Below are 27,254 nucleotides of genomic sequence, written 5' to 3' on the forward strand. Positions count from 1 at the left end.
ATCCAGGATAGGCGTGAAATGGAATCGTGAGCCTCTGCTGAGATCAGAGCTCAGCTGCTGAGCGGGGACACAGATTAGTTCCACAAAGTAGGTGGAGGTCCAGGGATCAAAAGGATTACAAAAGCATAAACCTTAGAAATTAGGCCTGGATTAACCTGCCTCCATTTATAGGCTCATGCTTTACCGGAAGGCCTCTTCTTATTTAGGGTTCCCCTCCGTCTTTCAAACATGAGCTGGTTTTGGAAGTGCCCTGAGCAAACTCAGCTGCAGAAAGGATCAGGGACCCATCTCCATTGCACCTCTGCTGCGACAAACCCAAAATATTTCTAATTCTTCCCTCATGAAGGGGTGTCTCTCCATTTTTACACTTCAAAAGCCTGAAGACATTTGTTTCTTGGAAAAGGTTTCTTCCTGGGAAGCGTCTAAAACTTCCTGGAACATCAAAATTTTCTAGCGCCTCACCCCACAGCGCACAGGCCCATCCCCATCCTCCTCCCTGGGGCGATGAGGAACCAGCGCAGGCCATGCCCTCCCACAGCCCCCAAACCCCTGTCCCTTGCCCATCACCCCAAACCACCTACTTGCAGAGATCAGCTGAGCACCCGGGAGCGTGGGGCGGTGAAGGTGCAACCCTGGAGCAGCAGCAGGGAGGAGTTTTATCCTGGGAGTTTCCAGCTAATTCAGGCATTTTGGTCTCAGCTGACTCCAGTAAACACCAACACAACCAGTGAACGGTGGAAAGCACCAGCTCAGGACTGGAACTGCAGGTGGCAGATCTTCTCCTGAGAGCTCAACAGACCCGACACCCTTTCCGGTAAGGACTGCAGGTTTTAAGGAGAAAACAAGGCCAGCTTCTGCTCCTCCATGAGCTGAGTCCTCTTCGTACCACGGACCAGCACGGGCTCACCTGGCCCACGAGTACAGCCGCTGAGCGGAGCTACCAGGGCGATCACAAATGTGAAGTCTCATTGTCAGAACTTAAATAAAATCCCCATAATCAGTACGTGCACGCAGAGCTCCGAGGGGCTGCGCGTTAACCACGGCCGCGAGGCGCCTGGGCAGGCTAGCACGAGGAGACGCTGCCGGCAGAGCCACAAAGCTCTTGGTGAGGACCAGGCTGGTGCCCAGGGCGCGATTTAAGGGTGAATCCAGCGTTACAGGACTGGAGCAGGGGAAGCTCAGCTGCCTCACCCCAGGGCCTCACCTTAAACCTCTTCTGAGCCTGCCAGCGGGTTAAACTCCCTATTTCTACACTTCTTTTTACAGTAACAGCACCCTTTTTCACAAGCCAAGTCTGTTAATCTCAGTCTGAGCCTGGGATGTGGGGGTCAGGACCGTGTGCCTGAGCTGCAGAGGCTGAAGCCCACGGACTCCCCAAAGCACCGGGGCAGAGCTGGGAGCCCAGTGCCACCCTCAGCAGCACCGCTGCCATCCCCGGGCCCGCCAACGGCTGCCGTGCCCCTGGGGCAGGATGTTGGTATCAGCCTTGGGGCAGCGTTGGCCCTCGGCAGTTAAATTCCAGCGTATGAGGGACTGATGCCGCCGGGTGTCAGTGCCGGTCACCTGCAGTGAAAGGGGAACAGGGACAGAAGACGGCCAGTGGAATGAAAAAGGGATTGGACTGCATCTTACGAAGAAAAAAGAGCTTTTTTTAACTTAAACACAAATGCCCATGAAAACAAAGAGACCGGAAAGATGTTTTCTAACACTGAAACCCCCCGAGGCTCAAGCCCCTTTCTTCAACAGAAGTGGGAAGGGTAGAAAACCCAACTGCTCGGAAAGAGCTCGACCTCAGGAACTCAACAGCTGCCGAAAATCCTCGAGGAGAGCACGCTTTGTGCCATACTTTGCAAGCCCCAACTTTGAATAAGAACCGCTTTATGTGGCGCCTGAGGAGCCCCCGGCGCAGCGCACGGGTAGCTCAGCCCGCCTCGAGCACCCCACATCGTCCCCTCGTCCCCTCCAACGCCCCGTCACGGCCCAGGCCCTTCGGCTGCGGGGGCCCCGATGCTTTGCAATGCAGAGGGGCCTGACGCTGCTGCACCCCCAAATGCTCTTTTCTAGATCCAGTTCTTGTTCAACAATTAGCATCGGTCAGAGGTTAAACTTGGGTCTAAAGTACATCGTACACATCAGGGACTCCTGTGCCCGAAACTCCCGTATCCTCCCACGGAGGCCTGAGCACCGTTGGGGATCAGGTCTTAACACTGCAAGCAAAATTAATGTTTTGTTGTCGGTTTTAAAGTACCACAGCTTCACTGAACAACTCAGGACCGAAAGCCACAATAGCACTGACGCATCCTAAAGCAAACCAGGAACAATCAGAGATGACCTGTGCTGAAAACTAGCCTCTCTGAAAAATAGCAAAGAGGACTCGTTTCATTTCAGAGAAACACACCACTATCTAGCGGAACACCGAACGGATAGCTAGCGCCTCAGATGTTACCACTCTTTTCCAGGGTAACGCACATTGACGTTAGAGCGTGGTGCACTGCAAAAGGCACGAGACGAGGATTGAAGAGAACCTGGGTTTAATCACAACTTTCCCGCCGCCTTTGGCGGAGATCCCCAGCGAGGCCCGGTAGCCCGCCCTGCTGCAGCCTGCCCTTCGCAACTTGTACGAAGCCTCGGGCCAGCGGGGAGAAGGGCCGCAGGAGGCTGACGTGCTGTTCCCTCCGTTCCGCCTGTAACCTAGGTGTTCCTACCAGTATTGTTATGGAAAAAAACCAGGAGGCAAGCGGCAGCTGCTGCTCCTTCTTCTCCCTCCACTGATCAAAAAACCCAACCCCAAGAAACGGGGCAGAAAACGCGCCTCTGAACTTTTTTGATCGCAGCCCGTAGCGGGATCGGCAGGTCGTCTTTCCTTCCCGCCTCTGTGGTGGGACGGGAACCTTTCCACCTCCACCACGCTGCCGCGGGACTTCCTTCACCCCCAGCAGCTGGGGAGCCCGAGGTACGCGCACCACCCCCGGGGAACGCAGCCAAGCAGCAAAGGCGGCCCAGAATAGGCACGCGTGTCACTGAAAACCGCCTTTGAGGAGAGAAAAAACAAGTCACAGAGGAAAAAGGTGTGACACGGTGACACGCGGAATGGTCGGCGAGCTAATGGTTGCAGAGATGGGTTAATGCATTCCTTTAGGTACAAGTCAACTACAAACTGGTTCCACATGTGCTCTGTTACTCGCTGGATCAATAGAAGACACACAGGTGACTATTTTACAAGGAGGGAGAAAAATAATAGAGCCATAAAGAAAACCATAAATGTGATTTAAAGGGTGAAAGTAAGTTTGTGAGAAAGCCTTTAACAGCCAATCTCTGACACCTAATCTAATGAGCTCGTCAAAAGTTACCAAGAGGTTGTTTCATTAATTAGCTTTGGAGGTGGGGGGAAGTCTCCAGAATAGGAAAAAGGCACTTTGATTTCACAGAAAAAGACATTAAAAAATAAAATCAATGCCTGGGGACTGCCCAGAAAACGCATTCTTGTCAAAAAAGCTCAGCTCACTCCAGAAGCGAAGGGAAACTCATCCGCTACGCAGGACACCACAACAGAGCTGGTGGTTTACCGGAGCCGGGCGTCTCGGTGACAGACACTCCTCCTTCACGGGCAGGCTCCACCAAGCACCAGAGGTTCGTCACCGGAGCCGTTTTAGAACAGGCTGAACGAGCCACCTTGTCTGACTTCTAAAAAAAAAAATAAATCTTGCAGTCTTTTCCACAAGGCACAGGGGAGAGGCGGCGGCAGGTGAAGAAACACAGAACCGGAGGAAATTGGTCTTGCCCTCAGCTGCGGCCCTCTCAAGCCCACGGCAGTACGCGTATTCAAGGCAAACCCCGCTCGGGAGGAGAGACGCGAGGCGAGGCGAGTGCATCCACCTCCGGGAACCGCTGCCGCCACACCAGCCCGGGAAACCTTGGTCCACAGGGCTGTGAAAAGCCACAGTTCGGACGCCGGCGTCTTCAGCTGAACGGCAGCGCTGCGACTCGCCCGCGAGACCGGTCTGCAGATCCACGGCAACGCGCTCTGGCAGCTTCCCGCCTGCGCCCAGCCCTCCGGCGGGAGGGCGCCTGGGTTTAAGGGCAATATATGCATTAAAGCTCCAGAACCGGATCCGGATCCGACGCTCCTGTTTAAAAACATAGCTCTAGTGCTTGTAGCTTAGACAAATCCAAACCAAGAATTTGTGGGTTTCCAGAACAATTTATTTATCTAAGTCAGGTCCTCTGATAGCAGTAGTGTATACGTTGCGATAAACTGACACTGAGAAGATTTAACAATTTCCTCATTTAATAAGTGATTTTCACTACATGGTATTGTACACTGTTATCTGTTCAAAAAAGATTAACAGTTTTTAAAAAACAAGATTCTGTGAGAGATTTATATAAACCGGTGATCAAGATCAACACCCGTGGTTGGCTTATCAAGCTATCTCCTAGGCTTCTTTGTAAAACAAAGTCTTTAGGCTAAAACGCACAAAACCATTCAAGGCAGACCTAGAACCATTTCCGGAACTGAGCTTTCCGTAATTTAGCTTTCTGCCCCGGCTGCCGCAGGACTGATGCCACCGTAGAACGGTCCGCTTGATGGAACAGACGGAAACTGTACAAAAACGTGTTTACTTGGACCACAAATAGAATAAACAGCACAGCATTCCTACTTGCTATTTCGAGTCAGGACTTCCTCTTATCTCCAAGAGGAAGGCGAGAATGGAAAGCCCTGCCAACTCAGCGCGGCGGGTCGCGTACGAACAGTTCTCTAAGGAAACTTTGGCTTCAGGAAAGGAGACACAAACACTTAAAATAATGGCTTTAATTGTCATTTGAAGTATACGGAGAGGGATGTGTGTCTGAATTAAATATACATCATACCAGTGACGCTGGCAAGGTTGAAGGTTATTTCTAACGTTGACAGCAATAAAACTAACGTGTACATGACAAGACATTAAAAGAAAAGCAATCCCTTTAAAACAAAATTTAACGTAAAAAAAGTTCACAGTGGTTTGTATAAACAGTATGTAATTTCCGACAGTAACAAATTTCTACTCTCACAGCACACTAGTGCCCTCTTTAGATCCTAAAGAAGAAAACAAGCATTTACACTACTCGTTGTACAGATTCAGAAAGTCAGTTGTACAATTACCCATCATGACAGGATAAGATGCCGTGGAGTGTACAGCTGTAACACCAACGAAAGGAAAGTTTAAAACTCTTTTCCTGGGAGGGAGAAAGTCTTTCATTCGCTGTTACAACCAGCAAATGCCATTCATCAAACCAAAAGGAAAACCACAAACACATTATCTATTTTGAGCAAGCTGAACAGTACACATTACAGTTTTAAAAATGGAGGTTATATACTATAATACAAGTCCCAACAAGGCAGCGCCAAAGTGACTATTTCTTTGCTTGTTTTGTGATCATGCCCCTGGGAGGCGTTACGGGTCTGCTGGAATTGGGCTTCTTTTTCTCTGCAGGTTTCAAAATCTGAAAAGACAGTTCAGTCATTTAGCAAAACGTTTTAGCTTTCTTACAATCAAACAATTAATTCACTAGTAAAGGCATTACACAGGTCATCTGGACAAGTCATAAATGTGCCAAGAAATAACTGCCTTTCCTACTCAGAGCTTCCTACAGGGCTTAGAGCAGCTGATGGGAGAGCCCACGCCAACGGAAGCAGGCTAACAGCTGATAGCTTTGCTCAGATGATTTAATTCCAGGGTAAAACAGTTCATCTACTCGCACCGGCAAGGGCTTACCGCGTTTTTGAAGACATGAGTGCAAACACAGCCCTGCCTACAGGTGATACCTGCAAAGTTCTATCTGTAACAACCATTACGGTTTTGTAACAGTAGGGTACCAATTCAAAAGAGAACAACTTTAAAGTGTGACTACACTAACTGGGAGGTAAAACCTTCAGATACCATACCTGAAAAGAGCACATTAGAGTTTCATCCACACTCATCATGGCACCCGCGTTATCAAATTCTCCACAGTAATTTGGGGCAGAAAAGAGAGTTACCAATTGCCTTTTTGCAAAAAACTCATATCCATCTTCAACAACCTTTAGAGAGAAAAGCAGAAATACTAGACTGGACAACTTCTTCCTGCCAAGGTGCAAAGCAGCTTTAACAGAGCCAGCAGCTGAAAAACTGGCTGCATCTAAGGAGCCTGAGTTCCAAACTTTTACACCAAAACAGGAAGACCACAGCAGGACCCAGTTCAGCCAGAGAGCCCATTAGCAACAAGAAAAACAGGATTCTGCTAGGTTCAAGACAATCTTGTTCAGGAATCGGAGCCACAGTTTATACGTATTAAGAAAGAAAAATGTTCATTACAAGGGTTGCTAAACACCGGGACAATTTGTTCAGAGATAGTGGAATCCCAATCCTTGCAGATATTTAAAACTTGGCTGGACAAGATCCTCAGCAACTTGGGCTTACACGGGTTTGTCCTGTGTTGAGCACATGAGTGTAGGGCTGGACCAGATGACCGCCTCGGGTCCCTCTGAACCGAAATTATTCTATGGTTTAATCTACAAAATTAAAATACCTGATGAGCTCTACATATGAGATCCAAATCATGTTTATGGAGAAACTTAGCAACCACTTCAGCACCAAATGTGAAGGACACTCCTCTGTCATTTTCACCCCATCCTAAGACATCCTTGTCAGGGTCAGACCACAAGAGATCGCAAAGTAGACCTTGATCTGGTACATCAGTGGGGCGCATAATTCGTCTTATCTGTTCCATTGACTGAAGGTCTGGTGACAAACCTGTTCAGAGTTAAGACATATCCAGTTCACATCTTAGTCCAACTTTGCTCTGCAAGACTGAGGTATTAATTCAAGATAAAAATAATTTGTATTCAAACTGATTCACCATTGCCATTTTACGTAGTTCAACGGCAATGTTAACTGACATTTTTTTAATCCAGCATTTGTTTTAAAGCTTTTGTAACAGAAGACAAGTCACCTTCTAGAAGATTTACTGGAAGCAAGATAAGCAAAGCCATTTCCACATTTTACAGGATTACAATAATCTCACTGTAATATTTTGCACGTGTCTTAAAAGAGCTGTTAAGTAAAGGAGGCATTAATACTAGAAATCACAGGGTATCTTTATTTTAACGATCAGGCCTAGTAAGATGAAATACAATATCAAACAGACCTCATACCATTTTTCACTGATATGTCTCCCTGGGCAACTGTAATTACTTGCAAGCGATAAAACATTTAAGCTGCAATGTGTATTTTATTACTTTGAAAAGTTGCATGAAGCAGGTATCACATAGCGTAACAGAGCCAATTTCTACAAATGAAACTGCAAACCGGTCAGGTTGGACGGGGCTTTGAGCAACCGGATCTAGTGAAAGATGTCCCTGCCCATGGCACGGGGGGATTCTACTAAACGATCTTTAAAGGTGCCTTCCAACCCAACCCATTCTATGATTCTATGAAAAGATATGTTTTCAGAATGTACATAAAACTCCTAGTCATATAAGTCTAAAAGAACCTACAAGGATTCTTTACTCAAAAGGAGAGGCTGTTAAATATGCCTTTTGGTATAAAAGGAAAAGCAGATCCTTGTGTCTGAAGTCACAAAACTACCAGCTCAATGATTCACAAAACTGACACTAATCAAGCTCAACCCTACCTCATGCATGAACCAAGGCAGAGAAAAACTCCTAAAGTTTTGAAGCTTCAGCAATATAAACATGAAATTGCCATGACTGATACTAGAGCATTACAGTTTCTCAAATATCAACTAAGGAACTGTTACTTACCCCCATGACAGCAGAATATTTTCTCATCCACAATAGCTGCAATTGGTAAACAGTTAAAACAGTCTGTGAAGGTTTTCCACAGCTTAATATTGTATCTTCTCTTACCTAGAAGACATTTCGGAGAAAAAACGGTCAATATGCTTTTCTAACACAACTACAACTAACCTAACATGGCTGCCTTAAGTTTACTAAGACTTGCAAAAAGTTACCATTAAAAGCCTATACACAATTTATCTTCTCTGATACCCACTGACATACTTTATTGCTTGTAAGAAAGTTGCAAAGGTCTCTTTCAGTGTGGCAGAGAGCTCGGAAGCGGCTCTGAAGATAGCACAAGCCTGTTCAACAGAACGATGTTCCACTGTTGGCAGCCAGACTCTCCAGTCCCAACTTTGCTTTGGAAAATTATCCCTTGGAGAATCTGATCCATTTCAGAAAATCTTGCCATTTGCTGTTTTCTTCAGGGGAAGACAGCAATTCTTGGAAAGCAGATTTTCTTTAAACTTCTGCTAGTGCTTCACCACATAAAGTCTCTCTAGGCAAAGAAACAGGACTGAAAAATGAAACTGCTACAGTTTTACTTTCAAAGGGACTCTCCCAACAGATATGAACCCTGAACATATTTGCGATATATGACTAAGCCTGTGATTAATCTCTGAGGAGTTAACTCTGAAATAGCACATATCTTCGTTTCCTCACTGAAGGAGAACAAGACGTGGAGAGTACATCTTGTAAGCTACGAGGCAAGTATGTCCCACAACACAAGTTGTGAGAATGCTTCCGTGCACAATTAATTCAACAGTTTACTCTCCTCTACGTTATCTGGACTTACTAACTCACATCCTTTGAAACATGAACACACACTTCTACTTTACAGCAAAATTACTGGTTATGTTAGGGTAAGGTCTACATATAGTCTCCATCACAATAGACCTTAACGCACTCTCCAGCGACAGAGCTGGTACATTAACTGCATAGCAACATAGCATTTGTTCAAAAGGAGCGCTCACGATGCCAAACAAATACAAGCACATTTCTTCATTAAAAGGCTGACGCACTGGTTCAAGTAATAACTTCTGCAGCTGAAGCCACCTACTGAAAGAGCAAGTACCTGGTGCTCAATCCAAGCACGCATCACACTGAAGGCTTCACACACACTCTGCCCCATTTATGAAAGGAAATACTGGTTTTGGCCAAAGCACCTGCACACAGTACAGCAGGGCTGCATCCAGAGAAGGGCAAAGTCTTTTTTTTTTTTTTTAAAACATTACAAAGTTACAGATCTTAATATGAAGTAGATTGCAAGCACTGGAACATAACCACAGTAAAGACCAGCCCATTCTCCAAGTTAAGCGATAACACAAGTATACATCATCATCAACCCTCAGATGAAAAACAGAGGTGAACTTTTGTAAAGCACATCAAGTAAAATCCTCTCATCTCTCATTAGATGACCTTATCTTAAGAACTTTAACAGTATGTACCAGTGAGAACTGTTAGTTAACATAGCGGCCAATAAATAATATTACCCATTTGCATGCTGCTTTGTACCGCGAGGATCAGACTCCAATAGGATCAGGGAAAGGACACATTTCCCCTCCTGAAATAGGCCAAGGGCCCCCGTGAAGTGCGCAAAGGGAACTGCAAGTTCAGAAATAATCATCTAACACTGCAACACTAGCACCTCCTACCCTGCCTTCCCAAGCCAAAGATGCACACATCTGTATTACTTACATTCATCATAAAACCCATAAATTCTATTGATGCTGGCACATTCATGGTTCCCTCTGAGGAGGAAAAAATTCTCTGGGTATTTAATTTTGTAGGCCAATAGAAGACAAATTGTTTCTAAAGATTGTTTTCCTCTGTCAACATAATCACCAAGGAACAGGTAGTTGCTTTCCGGTGGAAAACCTCCATATTCAAAGAGTCGAAGCAAGTCATAGTACTGTCCATGGATGTCACCTGTAAAAAGTATTCAGAAACGACATGTAACTGACCCTTTGCTACATTCTTTGATTGATTCTAGAGAAAGAACAAATGAACGACACTTCAGAAAGAAAAAAGCCTGCAGTTAGATACCACCTACAACATACTTCAAAATTACAGTTTATCTTAATGTATATAAAATTATCACATTCCAAAGTGTGACATCTATGCGATGCGATGGTTAACTGCACTAAGATGAAGTATGTAGCTACTTAAAAATATTCACACATGTGTAAAACAAAATCAAGACTCCAAGAAACCAACTGCGTGTTCAAATGAAAATGTGACGTTCAGTTAAATCCTTTACTTGACTAGCGGCTGTGAGATCAGGAACCTTTACCTCGTTCTTGGTATTTCCACACAGCGTTAGTAATATTGATGGAAAACGGACCACTTGAGGAATTTGCTTTCCTTTGTACCATCTCTGATGTTTTCTTGAAACACTCAGTAATTCAAATTCTAGCAGTGAAGTTGTATCGAAAATGAAATTATTTCTGCTTTTGGTTTAAATCACGGTTTTGTTTCTGACAAGCAGAACACTAAATCACGATTTTAGACTACCAATGTTATAAATATTGAACAACCTACTTCAATTTGAAGTAAATCCTCAGTGTTAGAGTTGATACAAAAACTCCTTTCCCAAAACTTCATGCGAATCCCTTCCCCGAGAGACGTGGTGAAACTGGGACAGTGACTTTTGGGGTTTGGATTATTTTGGTTCCCACTCCAATTCCCATGTTCGTTACTTCCTCCCCACTCCTCCACCCTAAGCATCCAGCAGGGTTTTATTTTCCCTTTTGCTACAATCATTTATTAGTTCCACCGTTAAGAAGTGAAAGTACCATCTGGCATTTGTTCTCTGCTTAAGGTCTGCATTTACCTGACACTGCCTGCCCCCCTCCAGCATCAAATCAAAATCACAGTACTCACCACATATTTTCAGTGGAGCTTCAAGTTCTAGTAGAATAGGCTGACTCAGAAAGATTTCTCTGGATTTCAAGCACAGTCCTCTAATTTCATTCTCTTGAAGTTGGACATTTTTGCCTGGTTTTGATCCTCGCACTGTCGGAAGGAGTCAGAAGTCAGTTATCAAAATCAACAATATCCCTAGTGTTATTTTAAGAGCCTGACTCAATGCCACTGTAATACAGAATGAGAAGATAACAGGGTAATATCAGTCTGAAGTGAAACTGCACTGTCGTGTTACCAGAAAAAGGGTAGTGTGTTCTGTTTCAGTTGTATGTTACTTTCATTTAACAGAATTCATGGCTCAACACTTCCCCCGTTAAATGTCACATTTTAAATAGCATCCGTTTAGTTCTATTTAGTTATAAAATCCATCTTGGACAACGTGACTATATATATATTTTTTTTTTTAAATGAAGCAGTTATACACTTGTTCTCTGGAAAGCTGTCTGAACTTGAGAAAAGGAAGTCTCCCGTTTAATCATCAACATCGCAGCTCAAATGTGCAAGCTTCCCTAACTATCATATAACCTTGCCCAAGACAGTATCTAAACAAACAAGACTACAGTACCAATAAATACTGTACTGCCCCATTCTACGCTGCAGTTAGCAAACATGGAAGAAAAATAAGCGTATGATTGGAGGATCAGGACTATACGCAAGGAAACACTTTTGGATCACAAATACAAAACAGCTCTCCTTATCATTGCCTTTAAGCACAGTAGAAGACAAGCTAGTAGGAGATCTATCTCCCAGCCTCAGACCACTTCCCCCCCCCCCCCCCCCCATTACTGCTTCAATCTCCCCCACTGCAACAAATCACAATAGTTGGTTCCCTTTAACATCCATCAAAGCCTTCTTTCCTAGTCTGGACAACAAGGACACCAGGTTGGCCTGAACAAGTTTCTACAGCCACCAGCACAGCTCTCCCTCCATTTATTTATCACCTCCCACCCTACCCCCGCATTTCTGTTGCCCAGAAATACAAAGGACATTTCCATGGCAGCAATGCTGTAACTATGGCTAAATTGCATGCAACAGCATTTATCAGGGTTAGAATAAGACTAAATAAAAAATTGTGATTATGCCATTACTGGTGAAGCTTATTGTATTTTTATTTGGTGTCAAAACCAGTGACAACATGGAGCACCGATAAGGCTGAAGCAAAAAAAACAACCTGTAGCAAATTCCAGTAAGATTATGGAATAAGAGCAGTCCTCTTCTACAACATAACCCATTGGTTTAGTCACATCGAAGCTGAATGACCTCAGAACTTTAGCCTCAGATGCCTGGAAACACTCTGACAACACTTCGAGAAACAAAATCACTACACTGGTAATGTTGCCTAGATAGGCGACTTACTGTGTACAACTCATATGGCACTGAGACTGAAGAATCTATGCTCTTATCAAAAAAAGCTTAGTCTTCAATTGCAAAAAAAAAAAAAAAAAAAAAAGAGGCAAGCAACAAGTGCTGAACCCTTTCAAATACAAGAGCCAATGCAAGTTATCTTCCTAAATTCATAAATAACTTTTTAGATACCACTTCAGTCTAATTCCCTTGATACTGTTTAACCTCAGAGTGAGAAATTTGGAAGCTACAGATGACTCAAATCTCGCTACTGTCACTGTGGGCCTTGCACTATATGAAGTCGAGAACTACAGTAGGAAAGACCAGGGAGGGAGTGCATGTTTTAGGAGGAGTAAGAAGAAAAGCGGTTGTCTTCCAAAGGGACTACAATTTCTCATTAGCATAGAAGATCCCTACTTTTGTGCAAGTCTCTGATCAAGACTAGAAAACACTGTTCAGTCAGCATGTGTCTTATCTAGACTAAGAATAAAATAATGACTGTGTAATATCCATCTGTGCTGGTTTCGGCTGGGATAGAGTCAATTTTCTTCACAGTAGCTGGTATGGGGCTATGTTTTGGATTTGTGCTGAAAACAGCGTTGATAACACAGGGATGTTTTAGTCACTGCTGAGCAGTGCTTACACAGAGTCAAGGCCTTTGCTGCTCCTCACACCACCCCACCAGCAAGGAGGCTGGGGGTGCACAAGGAGTTGGGAGGGGACACAGCCGGGACAGCTGACCCCAACTGCCCAAAGGGATATTCCATACCACAGGACATCATGCTCAGCATATAAAGCTGGGGAAAGAAGGAGGAAGGGGGGGACGTCGGAGTGATGGCGTTTGTCTTCGCAAGTAACCGTTACGCATGATGGAGCCCTGCTTTCCTGGAGACGATGGGAAGTGGTGAATGAATTGCTTGGTTTGCTTTGCTTGCATGCATGGCTTTTGCTTTACCTATTAAACTGTCTTTATCTCAACCCATGCGTTTTCTCACTTTTACTCTTCTGATTCTCTCTCCCATCCCACCGGGGGTGGGGGGGGAGTGAGCCAGCGCCTGTGTGGTGCTTAGTTGCTGGCTGGGGTTAAACCACACCACCATTCATAAAATCAAGTGTCACTGGGCCCAATCTCTACCAGCACTTACAGTGTTACTACCAAACCAATTCTATCCTGCATACTGACTCCCAGAGACCCTAGTCATGGTGGCACAGGCTGCCCTACAGAATCATTGACAATACCCTAAAACACACAACCTTTCCTCAAACAAGCTTCAAACTAAACTTTAGTTCAAATTACCATGTATACTGACAGTGACATTAAGTTAATTGTAGGTCAAAAGTCATGGCTTTAATCATGTCATCTTTCAAGCAACATGTGCTCCTTTATTATTCACTGCCTGTGTATTATCACTCAACACTGACATTACACAGCAACACTAGAATTACCAGTAAACTTCATATCTTCCATTAAAATATTCGAAGTAATGAAGCATATAAATGAAAGTTAAATCTTTGTCACAGCAGTTTATCACGCATGAGGCTTTTCATCCACACAGTAATTTTTTCATCCATACAGTAATCTTCCCAACACTCCTGAGCAATGAGCAAGTTACTCAAAATGCCAAATATCCAGAAGCAATAAAGAACAGAAATTTATAGAATAAAGTGATCAGCTGGCTAAATTATAAATGTTAAATTTTCCCCTACTCTTAAATTTTACAATTCACTTTTGTTTTTGAGACAATGCAATTGTCTTTATTTAGTTGTATTTAGTTTTCTGAGAAGACAAAAATCTAACTTTCCAGGATTTGGTCTTGTTAGAAATGGCTAAAACCAAACCCTGTATCTCGCATCCATAAATTAGAAAGTATAAAATATTATACAGACGATGTAATGCACTGAGTCACTAAAGCTCACGAATAAAGCATATGCATTCATTTTTGCTGAAAATTAAATGAAAATCTGAAAACTGACTGTTTCAGATACAAGCTTCCCATGTTTCTCCAGTGTATTTTTATTGAAGCAGTATAATCTTCATGCAGTTTTAGTCATCTGCTTGTAGAAAACCTTGACCATATAAAATGATGCTTTGTTGCAGTTCACAAACTCACTAGCACAGATACCAGAAGGATGAAAGAAGAACAGGACAATTTGATTCCATTCTGTAGCACGCTGCCTGCCAATGACATTTTGATCGCTTTCGTCCAACATGGAATCGGCACAGAATAAATGAGAGTGTTCATTTTCTTCTAACATTGATCTATATATCCTGAAAAGCTGGAAAAAAATATTTTTGGCTTCAGAAGAATCAAATATGCAGAAGTGCATGTTGGTTTGAGAAATCTATATTTTTAGTGCAAGGATTTTCTTATCCACAGTGAAAGAGCTGGCAAGGAAATGCAGGATGTTTAGTCAGAATGACTTCTTAAAAAGTTTCTCTGAGTCTTCAAGTTACTTAGTCCCACTAAGAAAGGCAAAAATAATATAATATGAAAAACATGTTGTGTTTACAGTTTCTTTTCTCTGCTTTGGACCAAAACAAGGCAGCTTGTAGAGATCAGACAGTACAATACTAATTGGCAGCTTGGTCAAAGTCAAAAGAGCAGCTCAATAGTACTGTACATGCACATTTGTTCTTTCAATGCTTAAAAAATAACCTCTCTCAGAAATGACAGTCTGGAACTGACAGTAGAACAAGCTAAAGATTAATCAGTTGAGGAAAAAAGTCAGCCCATTTCAAATAATATTTTATTTATGTCTTGTCTCAACATACTGCTGCACTATTTCCAGACAGTAATGTATTCCCATCCTCTTTTAGGCAGAGATGCTCCTGTTCTTAAACATCATTTTTCGAGAGCTTGAATTTCAATGTCCAGTCTGGGCATCCTTCTAACAAATAAAATCTTCTCCACTGTGCAAGTATGAGAAGTTTTGGAAAAATAAGCTCTCCACTGGATGGAAAAGACTACAGAAAGATCCCTCCCTGGAGCCTGGATGATCCCTCTGCAGATCTGACTTCAACATAGGTTCCAACTATTAAAATTAACATTACTTTCCAAGACAAGGAGGAAAACTGCTGGAAAGCAACAACAGATACCAACTCTAAAATGAAAGTGTATTATAAACAGAAGTGAGTGCAGTATGACAACCGCCCAGCAGAGGGGGAAACGGAAGTAAAAGGAAGAAGAGCAAGAACCTCACGGCACCCCTGTCATTTTGGTGCAAGCAAACAGAGCTAGTACAAAGCACAGCTGCAGCTACCAGGAGTTAAAACACCACTTGACATCTAGGATAACTTTTATACATTTCTTTGTGAAGGATAAACGGGTCAAGAACTGTGGGATCTAGAACGTACAACAGTCAGAAGACCACATGCATGTAGAGTACAACACACTTCTACACCACATCCCACCACGAGCATTTTCCAATATTCAGTTTGGTGCCACACAATCCTTTAACGAAGGCAAATGCTATTGTAAAACTGAGCACATTACCTCATTCAAGGTTAATATGAAAGGGACAGATACTTAGGAAAGTATTCAAAAATAGTAGAAAATTGAAAAATACTAGACATTTCAGGGATCCAAACATCTCATTTTCCTTCAGTATCACATTAAAAGAAGCAGCTGAAATGCTGTCAACTGAAGTGCTAGAATCAAGTTCTTGTACAGAAAATGTTTTAAAGAAAATAGTCTATCAGCAGGTCAGTTCATTTTTTGGCTTATTAAACAAGTCTCTCAGTTTTACCATATTTTACGTTAAGATGTCTGCAATCCTAGAGACATTTCCAAAAATACTGCAGGTTGTTTTTAATCTTGTTTTTAGCAGATCCTGATGACAGTTTCACATTCAGTTTTGCACCATAAGCACAAAGGGAATAAATAAGTTGAAAGTGGTTGATGTAAAAAAGGTTTTACTTTACTGCAGGCACTATCAACTTTGATCAGATCATTTCAAATTCAAAATTGAAACTGAAAAGCAACTCCTCAGTGCCCAAGCCTCTAAAAAGTTCTAGTCTACTTTTTAGTATGACAAAAGTTCCCAGCAGCATTATCAAACAGAAGATTCTGCGTGACTGCAAAAATCTTCATCTTGTAAGATACTTCCACACTGGAGAGAGCTACGTAGCAACAGATACTCACACCGATCACAAATACTCATAGATGACAAATTCCTCTACTTCACTGACTGGGCAACAAACACAGAATTTAACTGACTTATTTGAATCCACAGCAGTGATAGGAATCTAATCCTCATCTTCCAAATGCAGAGCTCCTATTTCCCATTATTAGAAACGGCTGCAACACAGCAGGAAACAATTAACATTAAGCTATACAAACTATGGAAAATTACATAGTTTGAGGTCAAAAAGTGCTGCTTGTCTATTAGAAACTTTATCACAGTATCCCAGCTCATCAACAAGTGAAATCTGACTACATTTCAGATTAACATCTGTGAGAATAAGACAGACACTTATTGCAGTATACAAGGCTAAACAGCAAGCAACCCTTCAGACCCAATCTATGCTGTATTTAGCAGAAAGGTAAAAAAAAAAAAAATCAGAGAACTGCATTTGTAAGAAATAGTCTTCTCTGTTGTCAGCAAAAGTTTATCCATACTCTGTGGCTCAACTATTTTTAATAACTGGATGATCCTCTTTCCCCATTTAAAGCAAATTAGAGAGAATATCTCCTTGACATCTATACAACAGGCTTTACCGGGAATAGAAATCTGTGGGTGTATAAACAGGAAAGTTTGAGGATTTAGTGTCTTTTTGCTGATTTTAGTGCACTAACCAGGATTTCAGCTTTCAGAATGGCTACCACCATTCTAGCCTTGCATGGCTTTATCCAAAGTAGCCTCCATTCATTACTTTGTTTTCCCTTAATAGCACTTGCAGAGGCTGCAGCACAGAAAAGATTTTCAGAAACATATTTCAACTTGGGTTCCACTTACGTATGTTGAAACTGTGTTATTTTACCCTGTTATTTATCGTTACCATGGTAAGACTGATACATTTCAATCTTGTTTTCTAGATATGTTACTATGAGCTCCATTTTCAAACCAGACCCTACTTACCTGTGAAAAGCTGCCAACACACTAGATGAAGGAAACGGATAAGGGGCTCAAGTTACAGGAACACCATCTGACATGACACGGAAAGGAAGCCATGCTCACACTCAGGGAACCTCGGGATTTGTCACTCATTCTTTACCTGGAGCTTAGCAGGAATTCTGCCATTTCCTGGAACCCTTTCCATGACCATACAGATTCCACTGATTTTTCATCTTACAGGGAGCTTTTCTAGCATCTTCTTGTCCACTGCCAGTTTTGACTTAGCAGACATGCACAGCTGCAAGCTCAGAACCATGAAGTTACTGCCTACAATACTCCTCCTAGGAGGAGAGTAATTTGTTCTCTTGTTTGCCCCTTCTTATTCCTCAGTAAAGTGAGTTAGTTCCATAAATATTTGAGCCTTTATTCACTATCAGGGACACTCAGGAAACATTTCAATACTCAGTGCAGGATACTGTAATTTACTATACTTGAAAAGCCTTATTATTGTGAAAATTGTTAGCACAGTTACTAAAAGTGACAAAATTAGACAACCTGTACTCATGAAATTGTTCCTAGCAGAACACAACCCTCATTAGTAAAGAGGGTAACAAATATAAATTCAATTACAGCAAAACAAGATCAGCATGTTCAATGTTTTCATTGAACAGCTTTCCAAGGTTGAGAACAATGTTACTGAAAAACGTTTTTTGTGACATTTCAATGCCAAATGGCTCTGTACTATAAACATTTGGTGCAAGAAAGACTCTTCAATATTTACCTTAGAATGAGAAGCTAAATATATACTTCCAGGCCTTTCAAAGAACTAACTAATAATTTCAGCTAACCACCCTAATGTGGGTGGGAGAATATCAACTATCTGGGGGAAAAGTAAGAATAATGTCATTTGATCAGAGAAGTCAGGATAGAAAGCAAGTAAACCCCCTCACAAATACATTATTAATACCCTATATTAGCAACAAAAGCGAGAGTAATTTATTATTCACCTTTAACCACTTTACCTCAACCATTAGACTAGATTCACTACTGGCGTAGCTCTCTTGGTCTCTTCCAACAGTGCAATGCTAAGGCATATTATAAAACACAAATACCTGCTTAACTGTATTTTCTCATTGATCCTAAAGTTAACTGTTACAAAAATATGTACGTATACAGTTTAAAGACAGCTGTAATGAAATACCAAATTGCTCTAAAAATGAAAGCTTGCACAAGGATTTGGGCAACTCAGTTTGTAAGCAAGCTGATTATTAAAACAGATTTTGCAGTGTTTTCATGCTTGAGTATGATTTTAATCTGTGTACAACCTTGTCTGAAAAGGATATCACTTGAAACAGAGTTCTGGTACAGGCGCACCAGACTTTGTATAACTAACACTATGCACTTGTTCTACCAGAACCACACTGAAAAAGAATTTCTTGTTTGCTCCAAATCTAAATAGGATGAGAATCCTTACACACTTCAGACATTTTTTCCCCTCCATTTAATACCATGCAGATCTCCGCCTTGGAAGTTCAGCCCTGTCACCTACCTAGCCAGACCTTAATAATTTCAGGGAAAGGATGAGTCAAGTAAATTTTAAACAACCGAAGAGAATGGCGTTTGCACAGTAATTCACACAATCTAGCACTCTATCAAAAGTGCAGTGTTTGCTAAAATGCAGTATCATTTTGCCCTTTCTGGGAAAAAAGTATAAAAATGACAGACTGCCACAAAGGTCAATCAGTACTCTGTCTGGCAAAGATATCTATAATAGATATTTACTAAGCAAGAAAAAAAGCACTAGTATAGGTTACTAACATTGGTAATTGTTTTAAATATTGAAAGACAATCATTGCCTCAAGGAATCCAAAATCCCAGCTGAAATGTCAATAAAGGAAAAAAATTAATTTCAGTTCTGGCAGCTGATGCAACCTCAGGTAACATCTTTAGTTGCACGACCATCTCTTAAAAGATCTTGTCCGTAAACCTTCTGAAGCCTGATTTACGAACTCTCATCTCCTCCAAACGTATAATTCTGATGTAAGCTGTGTAAGAACATATCAACATAGTACATCTTACTACTTTTTGAAACTTTAAACAAGAGAAATCATTCAAAATCATTCAGATCTCTTTCTAGGATTATCTTATTCCATGTTTTTGATATTAAGAACTTACACTTTGAGAAAATTGCACTAGTTACACTAGGGAAAAACCAAGTAAGAATTGTAATTAATACCTGCAGTAAAATTGAGCACATATTAATATGTCACCGAACATATGACATACAGGACCTGACACCTACAAATCACACTACTAGAGTTTCAGGAAAATCCTGGTCTAAATTTATGAAGGGAAGCCTTTAAATAATTTAAACCAGGGCAGTTTAAACCGGTAACAGGCAAAACCCAAAACGGATCAGAGGAAAAGCCCTATTTACTTTTACTTATTCTAGTATAATAATCCCATAATACATCTATAGGATTTTTAACTCCAAATAATTTCTAGAGTAGCACTATTGTTCCTCTCCCTGACCTTTTGCTATCCAAGCCATTACACAAGCAACATCTTGTCAGAAGGACAGGGTGTAATATAGCTGAAAGAAATTTCTTCACCATTTGTCTCAGTAACATCTCAGATGACTTTGTGCCAAATGGAAAAAAGTTAAATCCCTGACCAAGCTCTTCAAGCGTTAAGACCAGATGAGATGCCTGTGCTGACATACGTGAAATGAGGCTGGATCAGGTCAGCTTCCTTCTCTGAATAATTATGATTTTCCTTGATACCTGGAAGAAAATTCGTCACTGGCTACTTCTCAGCCTCTTGCCCTAAGAAAGATCAGTCGACAGTTCTAGTCCAGTGCTGACCCCTGCAACCGAATGGATGATGCTGAAGACACCCCCTGCAACTTCCAGGATTTCCTTTGATTTAGAAACTCCCATGCAACTCTTTTCATCCCAAACCACTAACGAGACAAGACAATAAGCTCTTCCACAGATTGTCTGAAACACCCAAACCCAACCCTCTATTCACACCTAAAAAGCCACCATATGTTATGAATTAAGAGCCAAAGTCCCATGGTAGCATTAATGCAAGCAGCTAATCAAAGCTAAAACCACGATATCCTGAAACTCATGCAAGTCTCCTCCCGACTTTCTGAAAGGCTGCCTCAACAGACTCTTTAAACACGCCAGGTCTTATTTCCAGAGCCCCACGACTACTCAGCCAAGCACAGACCCCATGTGCATGTGTGGAAGGCAAGAAAAAACCCAGGTTTTTTTAAACACTTTCCTACGAAAATAATACTAAATTTAGCATCTCCTTAGAGGTGCAGGGGAGGAGAAGGGGGACAGATGGCTGGTCCCAACACTGCACCGGGAGCGCAGAGGGGGATCAGAGGGCAGGAACAGCTCGGAAACACAAGGGCTGAGGGAAAAGTTGGGGCTGAAGGGCAGAGCCACCCGGGGCGGCGGCGAGCCCCGGGAAAACAAAGCGCCTCGGCGCCCCTCCATTTTGGTCCCCCCGACCCCACCGGGCGGGCAGGACGCGGTGCATCACCCGCGGCGGTGGCTGAGGTGGGACCACGGAAGCGCCGCACGGGCGGGCTCCCGGGCACCGGCCCGGCCGCCACCCACCCCACGGCCACCCGCCCCGTGCCTTCCCCGACCCTCACCCTCCAGCAGCCGTTGGATGATGCTGTCGATGTTGAGCTTGTCTATATCCGCCATCGCCTCTCAGCGGCCGGGCGGACCCCTCCCCGCGGCTCCCCTCCCTCCGCTCGCTGCTTGGCCGGCCCGACTTCTCTCCTCGTTCTGTCTCGTTTTTCCCCTTCCTCCTCTCCTGCCCGCTCTCCTTCTTCCCTCTCTCTCTTCCCCCCCCGCCCCCCCTCGACCGCCGGTCTCAGCAGAGACCCAGCACTGAACAAAATGGCCGCCGTCCCCTCAGCGAGCTCAGCCGGCGCACGGATACTACGAGCGCGACGCGGTTCACCGGAAACCCTTTATAGGCTGGGCGGGAAGAGCGGGGCGGGGGAAAAGTCACGGCGTCCCTCCCGCGCGCGCGGAATCCTTCCGCTCACGGGAGGTGAAATAGTGCGGCGCTGCCGCCTCCCGGTGTTGGGGTTGCTACAGGGCTCGGCCTGGCCTCGGTCCGTCGAAACCTGGCCGTGAGCTGGACCGGCAGGCTGTCTGGAGTCTGCCGATGGCGGGAGGCGGTGGCTGGGGTCGGGCTTCTGTCAGTTGCTGCCTCCTCATGGCACCCGCTCAGAGGCTATGTTGCTTCAACCTGTGAGGTGGTGGCTTGGCGTGAGGCAGCAGGCATGAGGGGTGCGCTCCCCCTCTGGGGAATGGTCGCTTCCCCAGCCCTAAAACAGGGCGAACGACACCAAAATCACGCCTGCAGCTGCCATCTCCCTCATAGGGTGCTGCGGCCTGAGCTGGGGAAGCCCTCTGGGGCACACGGGGCCGTCGGGGGGACGAGGTGAAGGTGGCAGTGGCCCCTTCCCGCTCCCTGCACGCCCCGGCCTGGAGGACGTGTGGCCCCCGGCCCGCACCGTGCCTTGCAGGAGGCTGACCGCCGCTCGGTGCCCATCACCAGCTCTCGCAGAGCATGCCGTGGTGCCTGGGCGCTGCTGGGCTGTAGGCTCCGGTCTCCGCTCACTCACGGGAGTTTATGCAGCCAGAGCAAGCCCTGAGCAACTTCAGATAGGTGACTCTCCCCCTGCAAATACTTTAAGTAACAAATGCACAGCGCTTTGAAATCCCTATGGATGGAGAAATTAGCCTACTCTTTCAAGAGCATCTTGCTATTTTATTTCTCACTTCTGCTATTTTGTTCCATATGTAGCTATGGCTTGGCTACAAGCAATTAAATGAGGTTCTGTTCATAAATGGGATTGCATTTGCAAGGGAGATGGGTTGTGTGGGCCTTTCCCACTGTTCAGTTTGCATCTCTGATTGAATATTGTTTAATTACTTTATTTACTCCTACTTTAATTTGCAGGGATGGCTGTGTCAACCTCTTTCCTCCTCCCCTCCCTTCCCCGCCTGAATTGCTCCCACTATGCGTGCCGGATTCCTCCTGCTGACAGTTATACAATATTCATAACAGCTTATTATCGTGGTGGGGCCAGAGCAGAGTTCGGGTTCGTGAGGGCGATAAAGCAAAGGACTTGCAGTCTCAGCACACCTTAGATCTGGCGGGAGGAAGGAGATAAGAGGACGCAGACAGAGTCTACCTGAAATGCAGGTGCTTGCCTGTTGCAAAAGGCAGCTTCAACACTCGACTTCCCTGAGCGAACGCTTATCGTAACGAGCATGCCCAAGCTGATATGCTAATCTTAGTCACGCTGGTGTAAGCCCAAAGTAACCCCGTTGAAGACAATAGAGTTACTTCAGATTTACTTCAACGTGACAGCCTTTGCAGATTTACATCTATTTTTGTGCTGTACCTTCCTGGGGAACGGCCCACCCTGGCTCTTTTGCACCGAATGCTTTCTTTCTCTTTCAAATCCTTTCTAATTCTGCGGCGCAAGTTGTTCCCTTGGACTTAGCTGAATTATTTAAAAAGGGAAATTGGTCCTGTGTTTTCAGAGGAACCTTCCTGGCCTTGTTTTCCTTGCTGGAAATATCTCATCCTTCAGCTGTTACCCCCTCTCCAGGGACAAGTCCTTCCAGGATCTGAGCACCTTTAGCGGGGTGCTGAGTCCCTTTCACTCCTGTTAATGCTCTGGGAAATGAGGTGGAGGGGGAAGGCTCAGCACCTTCCAGGGTGAAACCTAGGAGATGTACTTGGGAATTCACTGGAAACACCGTACTTCTGGAAGGAAGGATCTGGCCCTTCAAAAGACACCGGTCAGGGCAAAGAATATATCTCGCTGAACCATATCAGGCAAGGTCCAAAGCACTGTCAATTCTTGTTAAAAGAGGCGTTGCCAAGAGGAAAGGAGAGAAGTGACAGATAAAGGCGAATCTGTCGAGGCCCCGTCATCACCTTGATAACCAACGTGCCTCGCTACAGCTCCACGTCTCAACAGCGGCTGCCAATGCTTGGTGTCCTGTACGGAGGGGGCTGTATTTTTGCACAGGGCCTTTCACATTTACATTTTTGCTCTGTGAACATAAAAAGTAAGGGCCCTTACTTAAAAGGAGTAAACTCCACGATGAGCCAGAGATACTAAAATGCCACCGCAAAATTATCTTTTTAATAAGCTAAATTTTCTCTGCTGGAAATAACAAGCCTCGCCTCACACCAGCTTCTCTGATTAGAGAAGGGACCCAGCCAAGGTGTTATAAATATCCGGAAACTATTTTGTTCTCCAGTGTTGCTTACAACAATGATTTATTTCTAGAGGGGGAACAATCAGGGAAATCCCTTTGTCCTTAAATTCTGCACACAGGCTTGAAGCATTCCATAATTTTGAAGCTTATGGTTCATATATTCCCCCCCTTCTTCCTATTTGTCTACAATTTGCATTCTAGTTTGCTAAATACATGATGACGTACGGTTTATCTCGCTCGCAGCTCTGAGACCTTTGTGTGTTTTCCTCCTTCCCCCCCCCCGAAATTCCACAAATAAATCACTGCTTCGGTAACATTCCTTGGAAGCCTCCATATAAAATATCTTTCCCCACTGATTTGTCCTCGCTATCTCACGCGCATGCCACTTTGTTTATTGTACGGTTGCTCATAACCTGGCTATGTTTAAAAATATATATATTGTATATATAATGCCCACTTACATACAGGAGCAAAATAAGGAGTGTTTCATTATTGTTCTGTACATATATATACATAATATATGCACACACATACATATACTGTGTGTATAATATAATATGTATATACACTATATATACACACACATATACGTGTATATATATATATGCAGATAATAATGAAACGCTCCTTATTTTATCCCTGTATGTAGGTGGATCCTAAGAAATGCGAGTCACCCACACTTCCCTTTGCCTTAGATTGCATATTTGCTAAGTCCGTGAAATTCAGTGTGTTTGTGTACATTTCAAACAAAGATCTACACGGGCTGTTCAAACACTGCAAAAACGAGAACGAGTGACTTGCGGGTCAAATGTTATTTTTCCTAACTCAGTACACAGCCACGATTTAAATGTTTTCATAACTCCTACTGTTTGCATCCAGATTTCCTTGCGTTACAGTCAAGATAAAGCTTTTATGCATGCTTCTGGCTTCTGATGTCTAAAATATTTTGCTGAGCCCCAAGTTTCAGATGCTGCAGCGTTTTGGGGGTAGACGGTGCCAATTTGTCGGACAAAAGAAGAGCAGCTGGAACATGCTGCGAGGCTGATCTGAAGATGCAGGGGTCCCTGTCCTGTTCGGAAGGGAGCTGATGACGCACAGGCAGGTGTTTTCTTAGTGTCAGATTTTATTTACAAAACATACAGTGTGATGATCTCCCTCCAGCAAGAAAACCTGCAAACTGCCGGCAGGCGGCTGCACCCTGCGGGACCTGGCGAGGAGCTCGGGGCTGGCTGCGGCTCCCGAGCCTCTGGCTTCGCCTTGGGGCTCGCCAAGGACTCGAACCATGTGCAGAAGCTGAATGAAGCCCCATCCCCAGACAGGCAGCAGCAGGATGCCTGCCGGAGACGTCGTTTACGCTCTCTCTTCTCGCTGGTGTACCCTGCACACCAGAGCCAGGCTGTGGTTTCCACTGAGCCGAACGTTTCGCAGTCTCAACAGCTGGTTTCCGTCTGAAATCTCCCACCAACAGAAGCTGTCAACAACGATGACAAGTCCATCTCGAGTTTGTTAAAATCGTACTTTTGATAAAAAACGTTAAAAGATTCTGCTTGAAAAATCTCGAGACAGGCTATTTTGACATGGGAGAAATGTGATTTGCCATTCCTCCCCTCCTACTTCTATTTTTTTTTTGGTGATAGTTGATGTACTTCATGGGTTTCTGATGAAAGGTATTTTCAAATGGAAAAATGTTCTGTTGGTGAGTTTTGGAAGGTTCATATTGGCAAAAATACTACCAATAAAATCCTTCTCATATAAAAATTTCCTAAGTCGTTTTTTTTCTAATATAGCAGTGACCACAACAGGATTTTTCCTGCTATAGCTCTTTGGATTAAGAAAACACAACACATTCCACCTTCTCAGTGAGTTTCTTATATGAATCTGAGTTTTAAGGCTAGACCAGGCACAAGAGCCATTTGGAGAACTAGTTGATTAATGTGTCCTGCCGCCGTTGAGCATCCCTGGGCAAGCGTGGCGGAGGTCTGCTCCGTCGCTTAGAAAAAGAGGAGAAACGGGGCTAAAGGAAGCTTTGTCCTACTTTAAGTGGAGAGCAGCCGTAGCGGATCAGTTGACGCTGCTTTGGCAAGGAGCGAAGCCCCCGTCTTCCCCTCTTCGGTCAGGAATCTCTACGCTCCGCCAAAGCCTGAGTTTCATAACCAGCTAGAAAGCTCTTGTGGGTTTCCACGGGGCTCAGCTGAGCCGTTCACGGAGGGGGAAAGGGAAAAACGTACGCGGGAGCCAGCGCTACACATCCAGCAAAGGGCTTTTCAGCCCTTCTTCAGCTGGTTTATGGTGGGGCAAGCATAATTTGCCTTTTCTCTTTGCTGTGCAAGAGGAAAGGCAGCGGGGAGCGGAGTGGCTCTCGGCACGGCTCACCTCGGTCTGCCTGGATGTGGTTACAGACGGATGTGAATTGTCCCATGGTGTGGAGCAGACCTTGCAAGATGGGGAGAGGCAACTGCTTCTCAGAAAGATTAAGTGGGACAGTTCTGTGTAGCTTCAGCTTCACGTGGCTTGAAGAAAGCAGTTCGTGGATGTTCCTCGTTGCATTGGCCAGAAATGCACATTAGCAGCCTGGGACATGGCTGGCTTCTTTGCTTCCTCTGATTTTACTCCAGCATAACTCTGCTTCATGGATGAGCTGCTTCTCTAATTAAAACCGATGAAAAAGGAGGACCAGGAGGGCTGCCAGGGGAGTGGGAAAGTGGAAATAAGATGAAAGTCTGTTGATTTGCTGTTGGTCAAACGGCTGCTGTGCCTCTGCGGACCCCAGTGGGAGACTCATCACTGAACACGAGATGCAGGAGCAAGAAAGAGATCTTCCAGGCACCCTGGGGATCCTCGACTCTGCTGAGGATTTTGAAATGCAGATGAAATATGTGGGAAATGCCACCTGCAGGTGCCTGCAGGCTTCCCAAAGGCTGGAGCACCAAAGCCTTCCCAGGCCTGGGACAGGTAACAAGTGTTCAGAGGGCAGTGGCTTTGCTGGTCCAGGTTTTGTTTTCTCTTACGCTCCTGAAAATCCAGAACAATCCCACTGACGGCTCTCAGACACCTGGAGTTTCTGCTTACATGCAGCGTTTCAAAACATGGTCCACTGTGGAGGTAGCTGCCACGTGTGCTTATTTATTTGCTTCTATTCTCACCTCCTCCTTGCTGCTCGCTGCTCGTGAGCCTGGCAGATTTTCAGGAGCCGGGCTGCTCTTACATAAAGTTGCGCCAAAATCGGTACGAAGGGATTCGGAGGAATCTGTGGCTGGAATCACCTTTGATCCCTGGATTCCTTTCTGGTTTGTCCGCACAGCTTGGGCACGCCATTGTGAGCTGCTGCTTTGCCCTGGGGCGTCCTCTCCCATCGGCATCCCTCGGGACCAGGCGTAACGGGGAGGATGCGGTCTCCAGCTGCGCCGCTCGGCGAGTGCTGCCTTTGCCACAGCCGCCTTTAGCTGCCGCGTGACGGCAAGTGTGGTCCCGCGCTGGCTCTCCTGGGCACACAGCCGCTTACAAGAGCAGCATCTTCCAGGTCCCCGAGAGAGCGTGGCCAGAGTTCAAGCCTGTATAATTAATGGTAATTATCCGGTTGAAGGAGTGGGTACGAAACAGATTGAACTCATCTGAAATCCTCGCACTGAGCTGTGGTCTCGGCTCAACAGACCTGCACCCGCATCCAGAGGACGCCTTTAAGCGACTTGAGGAAACCCTCTTTCTCCTGGGATGGTCTCTCCTCCACGTCATGGGCAGCTTCAGCTGGGCAAAGCCCCTGGCACCCCTTGGAGAGGACGCCGGGGCTCGGCCCAGCAGCAGAGAGGGAGACCTGGCACATCTCCGGCACACCGGAGAGC

The 27,254-nt window shown here is 44.6% G+C and overlaps 1 protein-coding gene across 1 annotated transcript; it reads right to left on the minus strand.

The window, feature by feature from the left end:
• Positions 1 to 4,190: 4,190 nt before the first annotated feature.
• PPP1CC (protein phosphatase 1 catalytic subunit gamma) lies at positions 4,191 to 20,892 on the minus strand. The gene is made up of 7 exons (XM_050906695.1): positions 20,811 to 20,892; positions 10,700 to 10,831; positions 9,515 to 9,745; positions 7,781 to 7,885; positions 6,547 to 6,770; positions 5,924 to 6,058; positions 4,191 to 5,481 (listed from the first exon to the last, which is right to left on the minus strand). The coding sequence occupies exons 1-7, from the start codon at positions 20,863 to 20,865 to the stop codon at positions 5,392 to 5,394; spliced, it is 972 nt and encodes a 323-aa protein (XP_050762652.1). The 5' UTR covers positions 20,866 to 20,892; the 3' UTR covers positions 4,191 to 5,391.
• Between the last annotated feature and the right edge of the window lie 6,362 nt (positions 20,893 to 27,254).

The sequence above is a fragment of the Gymnogyps californianus genome, chromosome 16 (genome assembly GCF_018139145.2).
Source record: "Gymnogyps californianus isolate 813 chromosome 16, ASM1813914v2, whole genome shotgun sequence".
Classification (NCBI taxonomy): Eukaryota; Metazoa; Chordata; class Aves; order Accipitriformes; family Cathartidae; genus Gymnogyps; species Gymnogyps californianus.

What these genes read in the sequence shown, in the direction of transcription:
- PPP1CC (XM_050906695.1), bottom strand. Translation starts at nt 20,865, where the DNA reads ATGGCGGATATAGACAAGCTCAACATCGACAGCATCATCCAACGGCTG. An exon ending in AGCTCCACTGAAAATATGTG is followed by an intron (nt 9,746 to 10,699) that starts GTGAGTACTGTG and finishes TACTTTTTACAG; the next exon opens with GTGACATCCATGGACAGTAC. An exon ending in AATATTCTGCTGTCATGGGG is followed by an intron (nt 6,771 to 7,780) that starts GTAAGTAACAGT and finishes AACTCTGAACAG; the next exon opens with GTTTGTCACCAGACCTTCAG.